An 18,628-nucleotide genomic window follows, 5' to 3' on the forward strand; every position below is an offset into this window, starting at 1 on the left:
ACATAATTAGTCAAATATTTTATGGTCAAAGATTCTTTTTTTCGCTCATTTCTGGGTTTGAACTGTATAAAGAGCTCACACTGAGGACCAGGACCTAAGATAGCAGACAACAATACTGGCTTACAATATTGTCCATTCCCCCTATTACTCAGAATATTTGTAAAAGTAATGCCCTTGTCTCTTCTATTTTGCTTCTTCTGCAATAAGGCCAATTAGAATAATTATTCCTGAAGTGATCTTTTAGCAATTAACATGATTTAGAAATAATTTTATCCAAAGCAATTATTAATGTACAAGAAACTGATGAATCTAAGGTATTAAAGTGTACTAAGTTAGAAAATGTTGATCTTAACCAGACAGTAAAGTGAATTGGGGATCCAGAAGAATTAGGACGAACACTGAATACAGGAAGAGTTAATTTTCCTCAACTGTTAAACTACATTACAAATCGGGCAGGGCATGGAGGATCATGCCTATAATCCCAGCACTCTGGATGGCCGAGGCAGAAGGATCCCTTGAGCATTTGAGCCCAGCCTGGGCAACACATAAAGAGACCTCATCTCTCCCCACAAAAAGTTTTCAAAATTAGCCGGGAATGATGGTGTGCATATATAGTCCCAGCTACTCAGGAAGCTGAAGCAGGAAGATCGCTTGAGCCCAGATCTGCTAATTGCAAAACTCTATCTGAAAGGCACTATTTCTCCACTATTTGTTTTCAGTTATATAGGGCATCTTGACATGGCCTTAATAAGTTTGAGCATAGTGCTATCTCAAACTGTGTTCCTCAGTACTACACAGTTTAAATAAACGACCAAGAGGAATTTGGTATTACTAAAATAGAATTGGCCACATATATTTCCCATATAGATCCTGGTGAAGGTAGCATTACAGTGCTAGCTCCAATCAAATTTCCCAGAAAGAAAACATACATAAAATAAATATGAACAGAAAATCCACCTCCAATAGAGTTGTGCAGTTTGTAAAAACACTCAAGTAACGTCATGTAAATTAACTTTTAAAGTTTTTGAAAACACAATTTTTATTTTCTGACAGGCATGAGGTCTTAGAATTAAATTTTTTTCCTTTTGCAATACCTCTCAGTTATACACACTAACATCAGGGAACGTACCTACTAAAATTTAACATGTAGGATAACTTTTTAAAAAATAATCACAAAAATGCAGCTTTTGTATGACTTTTGTTATTTGTTTCAAAGCAGATTTATCTTATCCTAGGAAAACAATTTCGACCAAATGCCCAAACCACACTATCAAGAGCTAGCAAAACTAGAAGCTATTTAGTTTAAGGGGTCCCAAATTAGACCCCTTAAACTCAATTCCTTCCAGTAATTTAGTCCATGCTGAGAATAGAGAGTTCCTCCAGCAAAGCTGTCTTTCAAACCTCCCCTGCAGTAGAGGGTGGTTTCAAAGTTGAAGGAATGAGCTTCAAGCCGTGAGCAAATTAAGAATAAACAGAAGTGCTGAGCTGTCAACAAAGCATGTAATTTAGCAGGTGCTAAATGTGAAATCTGAAAGCAAGGTTTGCTGTGGATACAATATAAAAGTAATGTTATATCCAAGGATAATTGAGAGATGACTATAGTGTAGATTGATTTAAGTATGATACCCTTTTGGTTTTATTTTTCTTTTCTGAACAAAGAAGAATATAATATTTTTGAAGCTATTAAAGTTCATCCTTTTCTATTAACATTTTTACTAGTTTTATCAAATGTTTAAGATCTTCTTGTTTTAATGTACATTCATAAAATTCTTTTTAGTTCATTTTTCTACTGTTTATAATATAATAAGAAAAATGGAGGGCAAGGAATGTAAAGCAAATCAAAGCAGGTTTTTTTTAAAAAGAAAATCAGGCCGGGCGCAGTGGCTCAAGCCTGTAATCCCAGCACTTTGGGAGGCCGAGACGGGTGGATCACGAGGTCAGGAGATCGAGACCATCCTGGTGAACACAGTGAAACCCCGTCTCTACTAAAACTACAAAAAACTAGCCGGGCGAGGTGGCGGGCGCCTGTAGTCCCAGCTACTCGGGAGGCTGAGGCAGGAGAATGGCGTGAACCCGGGAGGCGGAGCTTGCAGTGAGCTGAGATCAGGCCACTGCACTCCAGCCTGGGCAACAGAGCGAGACTCCGTCTCAAAAAAAAAAAAAAAAAAAAAAAAAAGAAAATCAAAAAAGAAACCTCATTCAGAATGAAAAGTTATAACTATAATTTCAAAACACAGTGTACTTTTCAGATATACCAGTGGTGGTAGTGAACAATACAATGACATTTAAAATAGAACATGTATAGGCTACAAGTAAAAATTGTTTACAGGAGAAATTTTTTTTTTTTACTAAAAAGCAATCATTGGCCAGGCATAGTGGCTCACGCCTATAATCCCAGCACTTTGGGGGGCTGAGGTCAGAAGACTGCTTGAGCCCAGGAGTTTGAGACCAGCCTGGGCAATACAAATATATAAAAAAATAAAAAATACAAAAAATACAAAAAATTAGCTGGCTGTGGTGGCGTGCGCCTATGGTCTCAGCTACTCAGGAGGCTGAAATGGAAGGATTGCTTGAGCCCAGGAAGTTGAGGCTGCATTGCACTCCAGTCTGGGTGACAGAGCAAGAAACCAGACCCTGTCTCTCTCTCACACACACACGTACACATGCACAAAAAAAAGAGAGAGAGAAAGAAGAGAGGAGAGGAGAGGAGAGAGCACTTATTATGGAACCAAAGGAAATGAAATTGTGAAGTCAAATGTAAATTCATTCAAAATGTTAAAATTGCCTATCTTTTTCTCTCTAAAAAAGTCACGAATTACAACACCAAAAAGAAACTTAATTACGACTAAGGAAAACATCAGATCTGTTGCTATTTTAATAGACAATGACCCTTAGAGGGCTGTCAAAAGTGGCTACAAGAAATTCAGGCTTTTCCACATCACGTATTTTTGCTTTCCAACCACAGGAAAAGAAATCTAGACTGAATTACTGTGTATGGTCACTAATACTCACATCACTCTCTTCTATTTAATCTGTAATGGGCTTTAAAAAAGTTAACCCAGTATTTACACAAATATTTACGCCAAAAAAAAAGTTTTTTTAAGTATAAAATATTCAATGAGCCAGATTACAGGAATGCTTTACGTATAATTCTTTTTATTTTCATGCAAAATAAAGGCACACTTAATAACACCCTTTCAATTTTGACTTACAGGATTTAAATTCAACCCCTTATAACAATGACTTAATATCTAATGTTACATTCATGTTCAGAATGCACAAAGTGCAGCAACAAATGCAGCACACCTCGAAACAAGGTGCTACAAAGCTGCTTCTACATTGACAGACAGACAAGTGTCTGATGGAGTAATTTAATTGAACATACTTTTACAGACATACAGCTAACCTAAAGAAAGACAGACAGATTTAGGAAAGCAGCTACATCTGCAGAGGAAGGAAACAGCATGTTACAGACAGTTAATTATACATAGAACATTTGACAAACACCACAGAAAACAAACTTTGGCATCATTTACCAGGGTACAAAACCTTGCACAAATCTTTTGGTAACTGAAGTGCATAAATAATGTTCTGGGGCCTAAGCAGGTAGTTAACTCTAAATTAAGTAGTTTTAAATATAAGCATGGTCTAATACAATGACATAAATTTAAAAAATTAAAAATAAGAAACTTGGAATTACATTTCCATTTTAGTAACAGGAATATCCCTGATTCACATTCTGAAACTGGGGCTTTTAAAAGAAAAGGGTGAATTAGACAAATGAATAAATAAATATTTCAGACATTATGATATGAGCTGCTCCCATATCATTTCATGAAAAGCTGAGGAACTGACCATTATTTTCAATTGAAAGGAATACCCACTCTATCAGTTTTCTGCCCTGATCAGGTATTAATGAGACACTAGCTAATACAGTACCCTGTCTAGGTCAGCTGCTGAGACAGGAACTAAAAAACAGAAGGAATTCCCTGCATGCATTATGTGAATTGTTAGCAAAAGAGTGAGGTGTGCCCCAGTCCATCTGAGGCACAGCAAGTTGCATAACATCATTACCACTTTGCAGGGTCTGCCGTCCTCCAGCTAACACTCCACTAGGCAACATCCCTGTGGGAGTCAGGCCCTTGAGTGTCAGCACACTTTCACTCTCCTCCCTATAGCAGAGAGATATAACAAATATCAGATACTTCCAACAAGTACTTAATTTAAAAGAAGACATAGGGTCTAGATATAGGCCATATATAAAATTTATGACATTCATTGCTATTACCATATTTTCCTCAATTTTGAGACATTTCAGGTATGAGGGTGTGCCTTACAATTGAGGCATGTATTATTTTTCCTGAAAAACTTTATTAAGTATGTGTTAAGATTCATCAAGGGGCATCATACTATTGAGAAAATATGGTATTTCATATGCTCTGAAGTTCAAATGTCTGATGTAGTCAGTTTTGCTAACAAATTTTTTAAGACTGATGTATTCATTTGTACTCTTAAACCTGGTCTTCCTGAATTAACCTCAGGGAAGGCAATTTATGGCTCCAGCACAAGGGACTTCCTATATGGATGAACAAGTTCATCAAGAATACTCTAAAAAGTATCCCCTCCTTCTTATACTGCTCTAATTTTCAAAGTGTAAATTTAGTGTTATCACAAAAGGAAAAGAGATACCAAAGATGAGCAATAATAATCACCAGAGTCAAAAATCTTAGCTTCAAAGGGACTTGCGTTCCCATCTTCAATATACAAATATATAATTAACTTCTTTTTCTTTTTGAGACAAGGTCTCACTCCGTCACCCAGGCTGAAGTGCAGTAGTGCAATCACAGCTCACTGCTGACAACTTCCTGGGGCTCAGGCGATCTTCCCATCTCGGCCTCCCGAGTACCTGGGACCACAGGTGCACGCCACCAGGCCCGGCTAATTTTTGTATTCTTTTTTGTAGAGATGGGGTTTTGCCATGTTTCCTAGCCTGGTCGTGAACTCCTAAGCTCAAGCATCCGCCCACTTCGGCCTCCCAAAGTGCTGGGATTACAGGCATGAGCCACTGCACCCGGCCTAAGCAACTTTTTTTTTTTTTCTGAGACAGAGTTTCTCTGTCACCCAGGCTGGAGTGCAGTGGTGTGATCTCAGCTCACTGCAACCTCTACCTCCCAAGTTCAAGCAAGTCTCCTCCCTCAGCCTCCGAGTAGCTGGGACTACAGGCATGCACCACCACGCCCAGCTAATTTTTGTATTTTTAGTAGAGACGGGGTTTCACCATGTTGGCCAGGATAGTCTCAGTCTCTTGACCTCGCAATCCACCTCCCTTGGCCTCCCAAAGTGCTGGGATTACAGGCGTGAGCCACCGTGCCTGGCCAGGCCTAAGTAACTTCTATATAGGAAGAATGATACTCTGTTGCTTTTTTTTTTTTTTTTTTGAGACAGAGTCTTGCTCTGTCTCCCAGGCTGGTGTGCAGTGGCGCAATCTCGGCTCACCACAACCTCTGCCTCCCGGGTTCAAGCAATTCTCGTGCCTCAACTTCCCGAGTAGCTGGGATTACAGGCGCATGCCACCACGCCCGGTTAATTTTTGTATTTTCAGTAGAGATGGGGATTCGCCATGTTGGCCAGGCTGGTCTCAAACTCCTGACCTCAGGTGATCTGCCCGCCTTGGCATCCCAAAATGCTGAGATTACAGGAGTGTGCCACCACACCCGGCCCCATGTTGCTTTTAGATGCAGGACAATGCTTGTAACAAGGTACAATAAACATAATTTCTGCAAAACAAATAATCAAGAAAAGACATCATTACCTGAGAACAGAGAAGACTCTTGCCATCTTGCCAATTGCTCGAATTTTGTTTCTTATGATTTCTTTCCGGGCTGCAGCTGAACCTACTTTCAATGGAATAAATAGAGAGAAAGGCTCAAGTTTAGGGCATGCATGCTTACAATATGCTATTAGCCTGTTCCACACTCATCTAAACCAATACCAAGGCCCCTGCCACCAGCTTACATGGAGGAGACTAGATGAACTCATGCTAAAAAATGTCTTGCTCTCTCAATATTTAGCTCAGCATTGGTCTAATATTGGGGTCTGATAAATGTAGAAATAAAAAGTAATCCACAAACTTTAATATTTCACTAGACTGGCTAATCAGTAAAACAGCAATTGGGGCAAAAAAAAAAAAAAAAAAAAGCAAACTTGAGCCCAACTTGTATTACAAACCAGAGGGCAAAAACTGATAATAATCTTAAAGTCTCTGTTTAATTTTCATGACAGCCTACAGCATGCAGACTAACAGACTAAGAATTTGTAACAGTCCTGTAGTCTTATTTAACTATCACAAAGTATTTGACATGCAGGCTGACAATATCCCATCAGACTATGACAGAGTAAGCTTCTTTGGTTTGAGTTGGTCTAAAATTAATGGCATGAAGGAGCTACTGTGCAGGTAATCCTGAACTAAGGGCCATACCAGCATTTCAACAATGCACATCTTAACCTAATGTACCAGGTATTCCTAAGGTCATGCAAATATATACAATCTTTTACATCTCTAGGTGAGTATGACATAAGCAATGAGAAAAACATGGCTAAAGGATCACTACTGCTTCATCTCTAAAGGGTTAGCTGTGCTATCTATGACTGATGTAGAAGAGAATAAACCAAAACAACTAAATCCTTGGCTGAAGAATGACTCAAAGGTTTTATCTTCCTTCCCTTGGCCTCCAGAAAGAACAACATCAATCTCAGTCCTGTTATTTCATGTACAGCAACTAGAATCACTCTGGACCCAAAAGTGTGGTTCCTTAGAGCTGTGCTTCATTCAACACAATGAAAACACACATGGAAGCACCATGGTTGAGGAGAAGGTTAAGGAAAGGCTAAAGACACTAGTTTAAAAGGGGCCTTAGGTATACAGAGGTCTGAACAACTGTAAGTCTTCTGGGAGAGAACATCTCATTTAAAATTCAAGCAGTCCACAATTACATATAATTAAAAACTAAGATAATGACTGGACCTGACTGCAAGAAAAGAGAAAAAGAAATCCAACTTCAAAGATAGAAACAAAAGACATATTTTAGGGGGAAAAAAATAGGCTCCATGACATGTTTATGATCTTCTAAAGGGTAAATATTACAAGCACTGAAGCTACAGCTTTTACAAGTCCAAAACTGTGTGGGTACCTGGGTACCATGGCACTCTAAACAGGTATTTTTAAAATACCAAAAAAAAAAAAAAAAAAAAAAAAAAAACCCCAAAAACTAAAAATTCTAAGAATCATAGAATATTAGAATTTGGAGACACTGGAGATACTATAAAGTGCAATCTCCTCATTTTATAGACAAAGAAACTGAGGTTATTAACTGACTTGTTCAAGGATAGAAGGTAAGTCTAGTTCTCTTCTAATAAATTATTATAAACATTTTGTTTTAAAATTGACAGAATTTGTAAGTAGCTACACTGGGGATAAGCAGAAGGAGGTTGGGGAGGATGGCTGTAATAAGTACATTCATATTTTCAGTCTTAATTTCTGTATCTATAAAACCAAATGACATGTAAACTATACTGATATCAAATGAAAAAATCACAGGAATATAAAAACACTGTACAAATCAGGATTTTAAATCAGTCTACAAACACATCATGCATCATATTAAAGTAAATGTCCACAGTAACATTTCTTTGGGAAATAATACAGACAATCAAACAACCCTAATCATGCAGGGAAAAGTACAAAACATTACAAATAAGCAAAAGAATGAAATTTTAAAACAGGAATGAAAAGGAGGGAAAAATATTTCCATGCACAGAAAGACAGATATCTTGGAATATGACTTCTAAAAATACCAAATACTAACTCAGATAAAACTTAAATTTGCACAAGGCCCAAGAGGACTCTGCATAGACATTACTCAATGAATGTGCTAACTTACATAGACATGAGGATAACTTATGAAGTCATATTTCAAAACAATGTTACTCTGTCTGGTCTGTACCTTTTTTATTGCCATATATGAGCCGTTCTTCAGATGGAGAGTCCAGAAAAAAGGAAGTGAATGATGGAGAAAAGGTGGTTGAGACAAATAAAAAGATAGAGATTTAACTTGGCAGTGGTACTGAAGAATGAATGTACAAAGAAAGGGAGAAAAATGAAGGCCCTCATATTTGGAAACTTGAAAAATGTAGTACTGTAGAATCTGGTGAATAAAGAGGGATGCCACTAGGTAGAACTCTAAAGATTTCTTAAAAGATATGTGCACGGAAGAAATTATGGACAGAATGACTATCATATCTGATGAAAGCAGACATAATTAGGGACAGAAAAAAACATGTGAAAACACATAAGACTGATAAAAGACTGCTAACAACAATTGCACATTTATAGTCATACCCCTAAGGAAATGTGTCACCTGTGGAAGTATGTTAAGTAAAAGGTAATGACACAAATGAAATACAAACTCATGTGGTTCTTCAAGGACACCAACATCTGCAAAATGTGTAGTACAGTCAGAGAAATGTAGGTAACTTCATAAACTGCCTCAGTAGAAAACCTCACCCCCTCTCAACGAAGGAAAAGCTAAACCTCCCATACTCCCTAACAAGAGCACATGATTTCCTGAATCTGAATTGCAGAACTTTTGCATATACTTAGGAGCAACAGTATGTGCTTTCTGTCCCCAATCCAATCTGGGAATTTGGGGGACATCTTTTTGCAAAAATAGCAACAGATTGTTTCAAATCAAGTAATAGTTCTAAGAGTAGGCAGCTGGGGTGGTTTCATTTGAGCTTTCCCTATCTTCCATTCAAATGCTGAGATAAATTATTCCATTATAGGAAATGTACTTATTTTAGTGAAACTGCAACACATATGGATTATGTACTTCCCTTTACCAAACTGAAGACAAAAGATAAATATCTGGAAAAAATTGCATGCAACCTAAATATCACAGAAATCAATGTTCGAAAATTCTCTTTTATGATTAACACTTCTAAAAGGGATGCTATGTGCATTTATACATTTAGTGTTAATGCAAATTTTTGTCTTAAAAATGACCCCACACATACATTAAACAATACAGAGCACCAAAGATTTACCACTTAACAATAGTCTTATGCCTTTACCTAATCTTAGCTTTTTTTTCTTGAGACCGAGTCTCGCTCTGTCAACCAGGCTGGAGTGCAAAGGCATGATTTCGGCTCACTGCAACCTCTGCCTCCTGAGTTTAAGCGATTCTCCTGCCTCAGCCTTCCAAGTAGCTGGGACTATGGGCACTCACCACCACGCCCAGCTAATTTTTGTACTTTTTTAGTAAAGACAGGTTTTGCCATGTTGGCCAGGTTGGTCTCAAACTCCTGACCTCAGGTGATCCACCCACCTTGGCCTCCCAAAGTGCTAGGATTACAGGCGTGAGCCACCACGCCCGGCCATCTTAGCTTTAAATATACAAAAATTAGTTTTTCTTTCCTGACACTCAGAAATCTCCAATCCTGCTCTCTCTTTCCCCAAAGAAAAGCTAAACCCTTATTCTGACTCCACAGCCATCCCATCAAGTTTTCTTTCTAAAGCCAGATTTCTCCCCAGACCAATTCCATAGGATGGTTCCACCATTGTGTAAGAAAAGAAGGAGAGAACAGAAGGCAAGCCATTATGGTGAAAGGATAGGAGAAAAGATGGATGGAGTAAGAGGGAAGAAATTAGGGAGTACAAATAAGGAAGGGAAATAAACCTAGTTCCAGCAGCTCTTTCCCTACCCCACTTTAAACCTTAGTATCTATCCGAATCTCCTCCTCTATCCTCCATTTCCTCAACATTCTTTATCTTCCAAACCATTCCCATTTCTCCATGCAAACTCCCAGACTCATATTCCTAAAACTTTCTTAGAGTCTCTACTCCTAATACTTGGTAGTGGAAGAGTGAAAAAAATGAGGAGTAATTGTACCTGCCCTGTTGGCAGTAAAGGGAGATCTATTTCTAATATTAAAAGCTGGAACTCAGTGTATTTTCCCATTGAAACATTGTCATAAATGGTGCTTTACAATTTTTAAAATTATTTAAGAGTGGGAAAGAATTTTCATCCTCTCTATTCCCTCAGTTTCTGAATAAGAAAACTTGAGAAATTAGGTGCCTTTTCTAAGATTACACAGCTAGTGAACGGTAGTGACAAGACACCTAAACCACTGATCCTTTTCATTAAACTACACTGCCTCTTTAATGATCAAATTCAATTCATCCCTGGAATGCAAGAATGATATAACAAGGGGATAAATTATCATACTAATAGGAAAAATGCTGATGATATATAAAATCTTCTCATTAGAATATAATAAAATTTTATATTTATTTCTGGTTCAATATCAAAACATGACTTGGTATCTTTATTCATATAAATCATAGGTACCTAAAACCAAGTACTATAATTAGACTAACAAGTAACCTTTTTTTCTTATTATTATAAGAAGAGGACTAAAGCATTATCTACCATCATTCCTATTTAACATACTATTGGCCGTACTGATAATAACTTTTAAAGCATAAAAGAAAGGTAAAAATACAGAATAGAAGTAATATCAATCCCCTATAAATAACATATTTTTAAAAGTAATAGAAAACAAATTAAAAATTATCATAGAAAATAATTCTGCTGACTCAAGTTTGTTAGATATAAGATAAACCCACAAATATATATTCTTTCATACAGATAGAAAAAAAGAGACACCAGTTGTAATAGTAATAAGAACATAAAATACAGATGTATTAATTTAACTTGACAATGACAAAATTTTTTCAAAGAAAAACTATATAATCTTAAATAGAGGAATTATGTATTAAATGAAGTAATTATAGTAAATAAAGTAATTATATAGAGTAAGAGTTCTTGGTTTTAGTTTGGAAAACTAAATACTATTTATTTTAAAAAAGAAAGAAAGAGAAAGAGAGAGAGAGAGAGAAAGAGAAAGAGAGAGAGAGAGAGAAAGAAAGGAAAGAAAGAAAGAAAGAAAGAAAGAAAGAAAGAAAGAAAGAAAGAAAGAAAGAAAGAAAGAAAGGAAGGAAGGAAAGAAAGAAAGGGAAATCCCAGCACTTTTTGAGAGGCTGAGGTGGGAGGACTGCTTGAGGCCAGGAGTTCAAGACTAGCCTTGGCAACATAGGGAAACCTCATCTCTTAAAAAAAAAAAAAAAAAAAAAAAAAATTAAAAAAACTTCCCTAGATTCAGATATAGAATTAACATAATATCAATTAAAACTCTCACTAAATATTTCACAGAATTTGAAAAACAGAAAGCTTTCTTTAAAAATTAGGCTATGTGCCAATAATTACTTCAATTATTAATTATCTCAATACCTACAACATTATGAAGTAGGTATTACTGTCACTTCTTTAAAGATGAGAGAAACTGAGACTCAGAAAGGTTAAGTAAGTTGCCTGATGCCACAGAGCCATTATAAGGAACTAGAATCTAAGCCCAGGTCTATTCTTACAACAAAAGTGACAGCAGAACAGGGAAACAAAATATATATTTGAAACTATTCAATGGCTGGGCATGGTGGCTCACACCTGTAATCCCAACACTTTGGGAAGCCAAGGCAGGTGGATTGAGGTGGGTGGATCATCTGAGGTCAGGAGTTCGAGACCAGTTTGGCCAAGATGGTGAAACCCCGTCTCTACTAAAAATACAAAAATTAGCTGGGCGTGGTTGTGGGCATCTGTAATCCCAGCTACTTGGGAAGCTGAGGCAGGAGAATCACTTGAACCAGGGAGATGGAGGTTGCAGTGAGCCAAGATTGCACTACTGCACTCTAGCCTAGGTGACAGAGCAAGACTCTGTCTCAAAAAAAAAAAAAAAAAAAGGAAAGAATTAAAATAAGGAAAAGTATTATTCACTAAAGTTTACTATCCAAACTAAAAAATAACTGATATAAATATACTATGTCAGTTATTAACAAATGTGTAAGAATAAAAGCGCATCTCTGCCTACCACCAACAGATGGCAATGGTAGCACTTGTACACAGTTACTTTGTACTTTCAACAAATGGGCTTTCAAGTGTTTTTAAGAATCAAACCTGTTTGTAAGTAGAGAAATTTCTAAATAGGTTTCATTCAGATTTTACTCAAAAAGTGATCAAATGAAATGGATAGTTTACACAGTTGGAAAAACAGTAATTTTCTTCTTAGCATCATTAGAAATCAAAGAAATGTAAACTTAAGCAACTATAATTTACTACTATATAGCCATGAAGAAAATAAGTAAAAATGACCAAAATCCAATGAGGTAGTCCTGTGGAGAAATATGTCTATGGATTCCTTGCTGGAGGCACTTCATAGTGGTCCAATCCTTCTGCAAAGCAATGTGGTAGTTCACAGCTAAAACAATGAAGCTAAAAGAGTTACAGAGTTAATTCTGTAACTCTATAATTCTCTTCAATAAATTTATTCCAAGAAGGAAAATAAAAGCTATAATACAAATATGTTTATTTTACTGCTATTCATAAGGATAATTTGGAACCCAGTTGCCAAACAATGTGAGATTAACTATGAAAATTAAATTATCGTGTGTGTGTATTTTTTTTTAATAGAGACAAGGAAATCTTTCCATATTGCCCAGGCTGGTCTCCAACTCCTGGGCTCAAGGGATCCTCCTGCCTTGGCCTCCCAAAGTGGTGGGATTACAGGCATGAGCCACCACATCTGGCCAAACATTATAGTTTATCAATGGACTTAAAAATATGTAGCTATTAAATCTTACCAATATATAGACCATGTTCAAAATATGGAAACATTGAAATATTGATTACAACTATAAAAAGTATACTAAAACAAAGATGTGAGGGGAATATGGAAGGGAATCATTTTCGGTTTATAAATTGTTTACCTTTTTATGTACTTGGGTTTTAATTAAATATTTAAATAAAGTTTTAAATAAAAATTTCAAAACAAAATAAAATGAATTTTTTTTCTATAGTACTACTTTTTACTATTAAACATGCATTAGGTACATAGGCTTGTTGGCTTACATAACAACCATGTATATAACTTTGTTTCTGTGGAAAAAATGCTTTCAGAATCTCAAACTAAATTAGCAAGTGGTCTTTTAGAACACAGCCACACTAATTTAGAAACAGTCTATTTTAGTGTCTAAAAGGAAGGAAAAGCAAAATTGGGAGTTCAGGTATGCTTTTGATACATTAAGAATATTGTTCTAATAAAACAAATAGTATTTTTATCCTCTTTTCTCTAACCAGTGTCCATATTCATCAAGAACTACATCCTTTTAATACTTCAGTTTTCCTTTCCTTATGTTCTTTCTTCCAAATTTCTTTTTTCCCAAAGTTCATCTTCTTTCCAATATTACCATAAAAAAAGAAATCACTAAAATTATTTTCAAATCTTAATATCCAAAAAAAGTAGCTTGTTACTTATCAAATAGCATATGCTGAAAGCAATGACTATTATTTGCAAAATAGTGTGTACTGAGGCTAGGCAGTAAAGAAATATCATTTCACAATAAAAAAATAGTAAGATGAATAATCATACCATCAAACTGGTCTTCACCTTCAGTCATTAGTTCATCATCAGAGCAAATACTCAGAACATTTACCAACATTTCTGTCACTATTTGGAAAAAAAAGTTACATGTTAGCTGACCATATATAACTGTCTTTACATATACATAGCAACTATTTCTACAAATGGTCAAATAATGTTTAGCCCAAGAAAGCAAACACATTCTTACAGCAAGAACGATGGAAATAAAAAATGCAAAGGCTTTCAAAAGGAAAGAAATTCAGTGGATAACAACTCTGAAAGAGATTCCTTATGGAACAAATTTTCAGGCCTCTCAAAAAAAAAAAAATTGGCCGGGCGCGGTGGCTCACGCCTGTAATCCCAGCGCTTTGGGAGGCCGAGGCGGGCGGATCACGAGGTCAGGAGATCGAGACCATCCTGGCTAACACGGTGAAACCCCGTCTCTACTAAAAAATACAAAAACATTAGCCGGGCGTGGCGGCGGGCGCCTGTAGTCCCAGCTACTCGTTAGGCTGAGGCAGGAGAATGGCGTGAACCCGGGAGGTGGAGCTTGCAATGAGCTGAGATCGCGCCACTGCACTCCAGCCTGGACGACAGAGCGAGACTCCGTCTCAAAAAAAAAAAAAAAAAAATTAAGCCCCACAGAGATAAGAACAGAGATGAATAACAACTGAATGTATACATTTCAAATCTTCATTCATGGATATAGCATAATAAGAAAAAAAATCATGGCAGAGTTTTACTGGTTCCAAAAAGTCTCAGGATTTAATTGTTTTTTTTTTTTTTTGGAGACAGAGTCTTGCTCTGTTGCCCAGACTGGAGTGCAGTGGTGTGATCTTGGCTTACTGCAACCTCTGCCTCACAGGTTCAAGCGATTCTCCTGCCTCAGCCTCCCAAGGAGCTGGGATTACAGGCATGCACCACCACGCCCAGCTAATTTTTATAATTTTTTTTTTTTTTTAAATGAGAGATGGGGTTTTACCATGTTGGTCAGGCTGGTCTTGAACTCCTAACCTTATGATCCGCCCGCCTCGACCTCCCAAAGTGCTGGGATTACAGGCGTCAGCCACTGGGCCAGGCCTTATCTTTTAAAAACTGGCTCGGCAACTCCCTTGAAATTTATTTCTAAAGATTACTAATGACTAACAATCTGAACCCTTGGCAGTTTCATAGGCTTAATCCTCTTTCACTATTCTATATGTTTTTTTCCTTCTCTTCTCCCTTGGTTCCCAAGATTCTACTCTTCTGGTTTTCTCATGATTGGATCATTTTTCCGCAAAACTTTGGATATCCTCAAGATTCTCTCTGCAGTATTAATCCTCCTATATATTCAATCACTTGGAATTTCTGTCTATTATCATATTTACAGTTTGAATTATGACCTCGTTGAAGATGCTTCCAAAGTCTGTATCTCCAGTGTTAACCTCTCCTTCAGGCTCCAGATTTCCTTGCTGGTTTTATTGTCAACTGTCTTAAACCATTTGTATACTGTATGTTTCCCCTACTAGAATGAAAACTTCATGAGTGTAGGATGTTGTTTAATTCACTATTATAACTTCAGAGCCTGGCACTGTGCCCTGGCACATGACAGGTACTCAATTAATAACAAATAAGTACACAAAATAAGAAAAATAAAAGCAAATTTCAATTAATAAAGAAAAATGTCTATTGAATATTAGCAGTTAGATGGCCTGAAGGCACCTAGAAATGAACATATCCAAAACAAAATTCAATACAGTATGACACTAAAGCTCTAGGATTCAGGTATGAAAGGCACAGTCTCTACCTTCAAAAAGCTTACTAACTACCGAAGGAGATATTAAATATCAACCGCAAAAGACTGATGAAAAACATGCTATAAGTATTCAAAGATACACAAAAGACCTGCTAGGGAAGGCAAGGCTTTTGATAGATGACATTTGAGAGGAATCATAAACTAGGAGTTTGCCAAGTGGAGAGGGCAGAAAAGGTATTCTAAACAGAAGTTAGAAAAATGATGTAGTAGTCATTTATCACAACAGAATAGAATTGAGAGTCCAGAAAGAAAACCTGATATTTAAGGTCAATTGATTTTTGACAAGGGTGCCAAAACAATTCAGTGGCTAAAGAACAGTCATTTCAACAATGGTCAACTACAAAAGAATAAAGCTGCAAATGGTCACATGCGAAAGAATAAACTGCACTCCCTCTACTGCACACCACATGCAAAAATTAACTCAAAATGGATCAAACACCTAATGTAAGAACTAAAACTCTTAAAAAAAAACAGGGGTAAATCTTTATGAGCTCGGATTAGGCAATGATTTCTTAGGTATAACAACAAAAACACAAGCAACAAAGGAAAAAATAGATAAATATGACTTTGCCAAAATTAAAAAATTTTTTAAAGAAGCCAGTCACAAAAGACCATATACCATATAACCTTATTTACATAAAATGTCTAGCAAAGGCAAATCTACAAAGACAGAAAGATTAGTCTTTCTGATGGTTACACAACTCTGAAATATACTAAAACCAACTGAATTGTATACTTTAAATAGATGAATTGCATAGTATATAAATTATATTTCAATAAAGCTGTTATGCTGTATACCTTAAATATACACAATAAAATGTATTTTTTTAAAAAAATTGAAAAGTTTTGTGCTTCAAAGGACAAAAAAATCGGGCACAGAAACATGTGCCTGTAATCCCAGCTACCTGGGAGAATGAAGGAGGAGGATCACTTGAGCCTAGGAATTTGAGACCAGCCTAGGCAACACAAAGATCCCATCTCTAAAAAAAGAAAAAACAATAGCTAGTCATGGTGGGACATGCCTGTAGTCTACCTACTTGGAAGGACGTGTGGTAAGATTGCCCGAGTCCAGGAGTTTGAGATTGTTGCAGTGAGTTACGACTGCACTCCAACATTCTAGCTGAGGTGACAGAGTAAAAGCCTAAAGGACATTATTAAGAAAGTGAAAGTCAGCCAGGCGGGGGGCTCATGCCTGTAATCCCAGCACTTTAGGAGGCTGAGCAGGCGGATCACTTGTTTGAGATCAGCCTTACCAACATGGTGAAACCCCATCTCTACTAAAAATACAAAAATTAGCCGGGCTTGGTGGCACAAGCCTGTAATCCCAGCTACTTGGGAGGGTGAAGCAGGAGAATCGCTTGAACCTGGGAGATGGAGGTTGCAGTGAGCCAAGATGGTACCACTGCACTCCAGTCTGGGAGACAGAGTGAGACCCTGTCTCAAAAAAAAGAAAGAAAGAAAGTGAAAGTGGGAGAAAATTATTTGTAAATCATATATGATAAGGGACTTGCATATGGAATATATAAAAAATGGCCGGGCGCAGTGGCTCACGCCTGTAATCCCAGCACTTTGGGAGGCCAAGGTGGGCAGATCACGAGGTCAGGAGATTGAGACCATCCTGGCAAACACGGTGAAACCCTGTCTCTACTAAAAACACAAAAAAATTAGCCGGGTGTGGTGGCGGGCCGCCTGTAGTCCCAGCTTCTCGGGAGGCTGAGGCAGGAGAATGGCGTGAACCCAGGAGGCGGTGGAGCTTGCAGTGAGCAGGGATCGCGCCACTGCACTCCAGCCTGGGCAACAGAGCAAGACTCTGTCTCAAAAAAAAAAAAAAAAAAAAATATATATATATATATATATAAAAAAAAAACACAACTCAACAACCATTATCTTGTGTGAAACAACTGAGATACTGAAAAATACTGCATCTTCACTTAAGTGGAAGCTAAATAATATATATACATGGAGGTAGAGTGTGGAATGATAGACAATGGAGACTTGGAAGGGTGGAGAGGTGGGAGAGGTATGGAAGATGAAATTACTTCATAAGTACAATGTATGCTAGTCTGGTGATAGATACACTAAAAGCCTTGACTTCACCACTATGCAATATATCCATGTAACAAAATTACACTTATACTTCATAAATTTATATAGACAACAAAAATATGTTTTATTTTTTAGAGACGGAGTCTCACTCTGTTGAGTGGTGTGAACTTGGCTCACTGCAACCTCTGTCTCCCAGGTTCAAGCAATTCTCCTGCCTCAGCCTCCTGAGTAGCTGGGATTACAAGCGTGCATCACCACACCCAGTTAATTTTTGTATTTTTAGTAGAGACAGGGTTTCACCATGTTGGTCAGGCTGGTCTTGAACTCCTAACCTCATGATCCGCCTGCTTTGGCCTCCCAAAGTGCTGGGATTACAGGCGTGAGCCACCGCGCCCGGCAAAAGAATTTCTTTAATAAAGAAAACTTTAAGACAAATATTCCAATTATAAAATAAGCAAAGGATTTGAAAATATATTCATCCTCAGCTGGGTGTGGTGGCTCATGCCTGTCACCCTAGCACCCTGGGAGGCCAAGGTGGGTAGACTGCTTGGGCAACATGGCAAAACCTCATCTCTATATTAAAATTTATATATATTTTATATATTAAAATGTATTTTACATATTTAAAATATTTTTATATATTAAAATGTATATTTATTTTAAAAATATGTATTTTTTTCACACTGCTGATGAAACTGTAAAATGGTACAGCTAAGGCCGGACACAGTGGCTCACGCCTGTAATCCCAGCACTTTGGGAGGCTCAAGTGGGACAATCACCTGAGGTCAGGAGTTCGAGACCAGCCTGACCAACGTGGAGAAACCCGTCTCTACTAAAAAATACAAAATTAGCTGGCAGTGGTGGTGCATTCCTATAATCCCAGCTACTCAGGAGGCTGAGGCAGGAGAATCGCTTGAACCCGGGAGGCAGAGGTTGCGGTGAGCCCAGATGGCGCCATTGCACTCCAGCATGGGCGACAAGAGCAAAACTCCGTCTCAAAAACAACAACAACAACAAAATGGTATAGCTGTTTTGGGAAGATCCTTAAAAGGTTTATCATAGAGTTACAATATGATCCAGCAATTTCACTCCCAGATCTATACTCAAGAAAATGAAAACATAGGCCAGAAACAGTGGCTCACACCTGTAATCCCAGCACTTTGGGAGGCCAAGGCGGGTGCATCACAAGGTCAGATCGAGATCATCCTGGCTAACTCGGTAAAACACCATCTCGACTAAAAATACAAAAATTAGCCA

The 18,628-nt window shown here is 37.4% G+C and overlaps 1 protein-coding gene across 8 annotated transcripts in view; it reads right to left on the minus strand.

The window, feature by feature from the left end:
- LOC105466019 (protein phosphatase 3 catalytic subunit beta) overlaps nt 1–18,628 on the minus strand; it is a 61,019-nt gene that overhangs the window by 4,068 nt on the left and 38,323 nt on the right. For 3 of the 8 annotated variants that reach the window (XM_011714799.2, XM_011714795.2, XM_011714803.3), the window contains exons 10-13: nt 13,540–13,617; nt 8,004–8,030; nt 5,813–5,897; nt 4,075–4,172 (exon numbers count right to left, since the gene is read on the minus strand). In XM_011714799.2, coding sequence (XP_011713101.1) covers nt 4,075–4,172; nt 5,813–5,897; nt 8,004–8,030; nt 13,540–13,617 — 288 coding nt within the window. The remainder of the gene's footprint in view (nt 1–4,074; nt 4,173–5,812; nt 5,898–8,003; nt 8,031–13,539; nt 13,618–18,628) is intronic. The other 5 variants (XM_011714798.3, XM_011714802.2, XM_011714801.3 and 2 more) reach the window with 3 other exon arrangements.

Source organism: Macaca nemestrina, chromosome 9 (genome assembly GCF_043159975.1).
Source record: "Macaca nemestrina isolate mMacNem1 chromosome 9, mMacNem.hap1, whole genome shotgun sequence".
In the NCBI taxonomy this organism is placed as follows: Eukaryota; Metazoa; Chordata; class Mammalia; order Primates; family Cercopithecidae; genus Macaca; species Macaca nemestrina.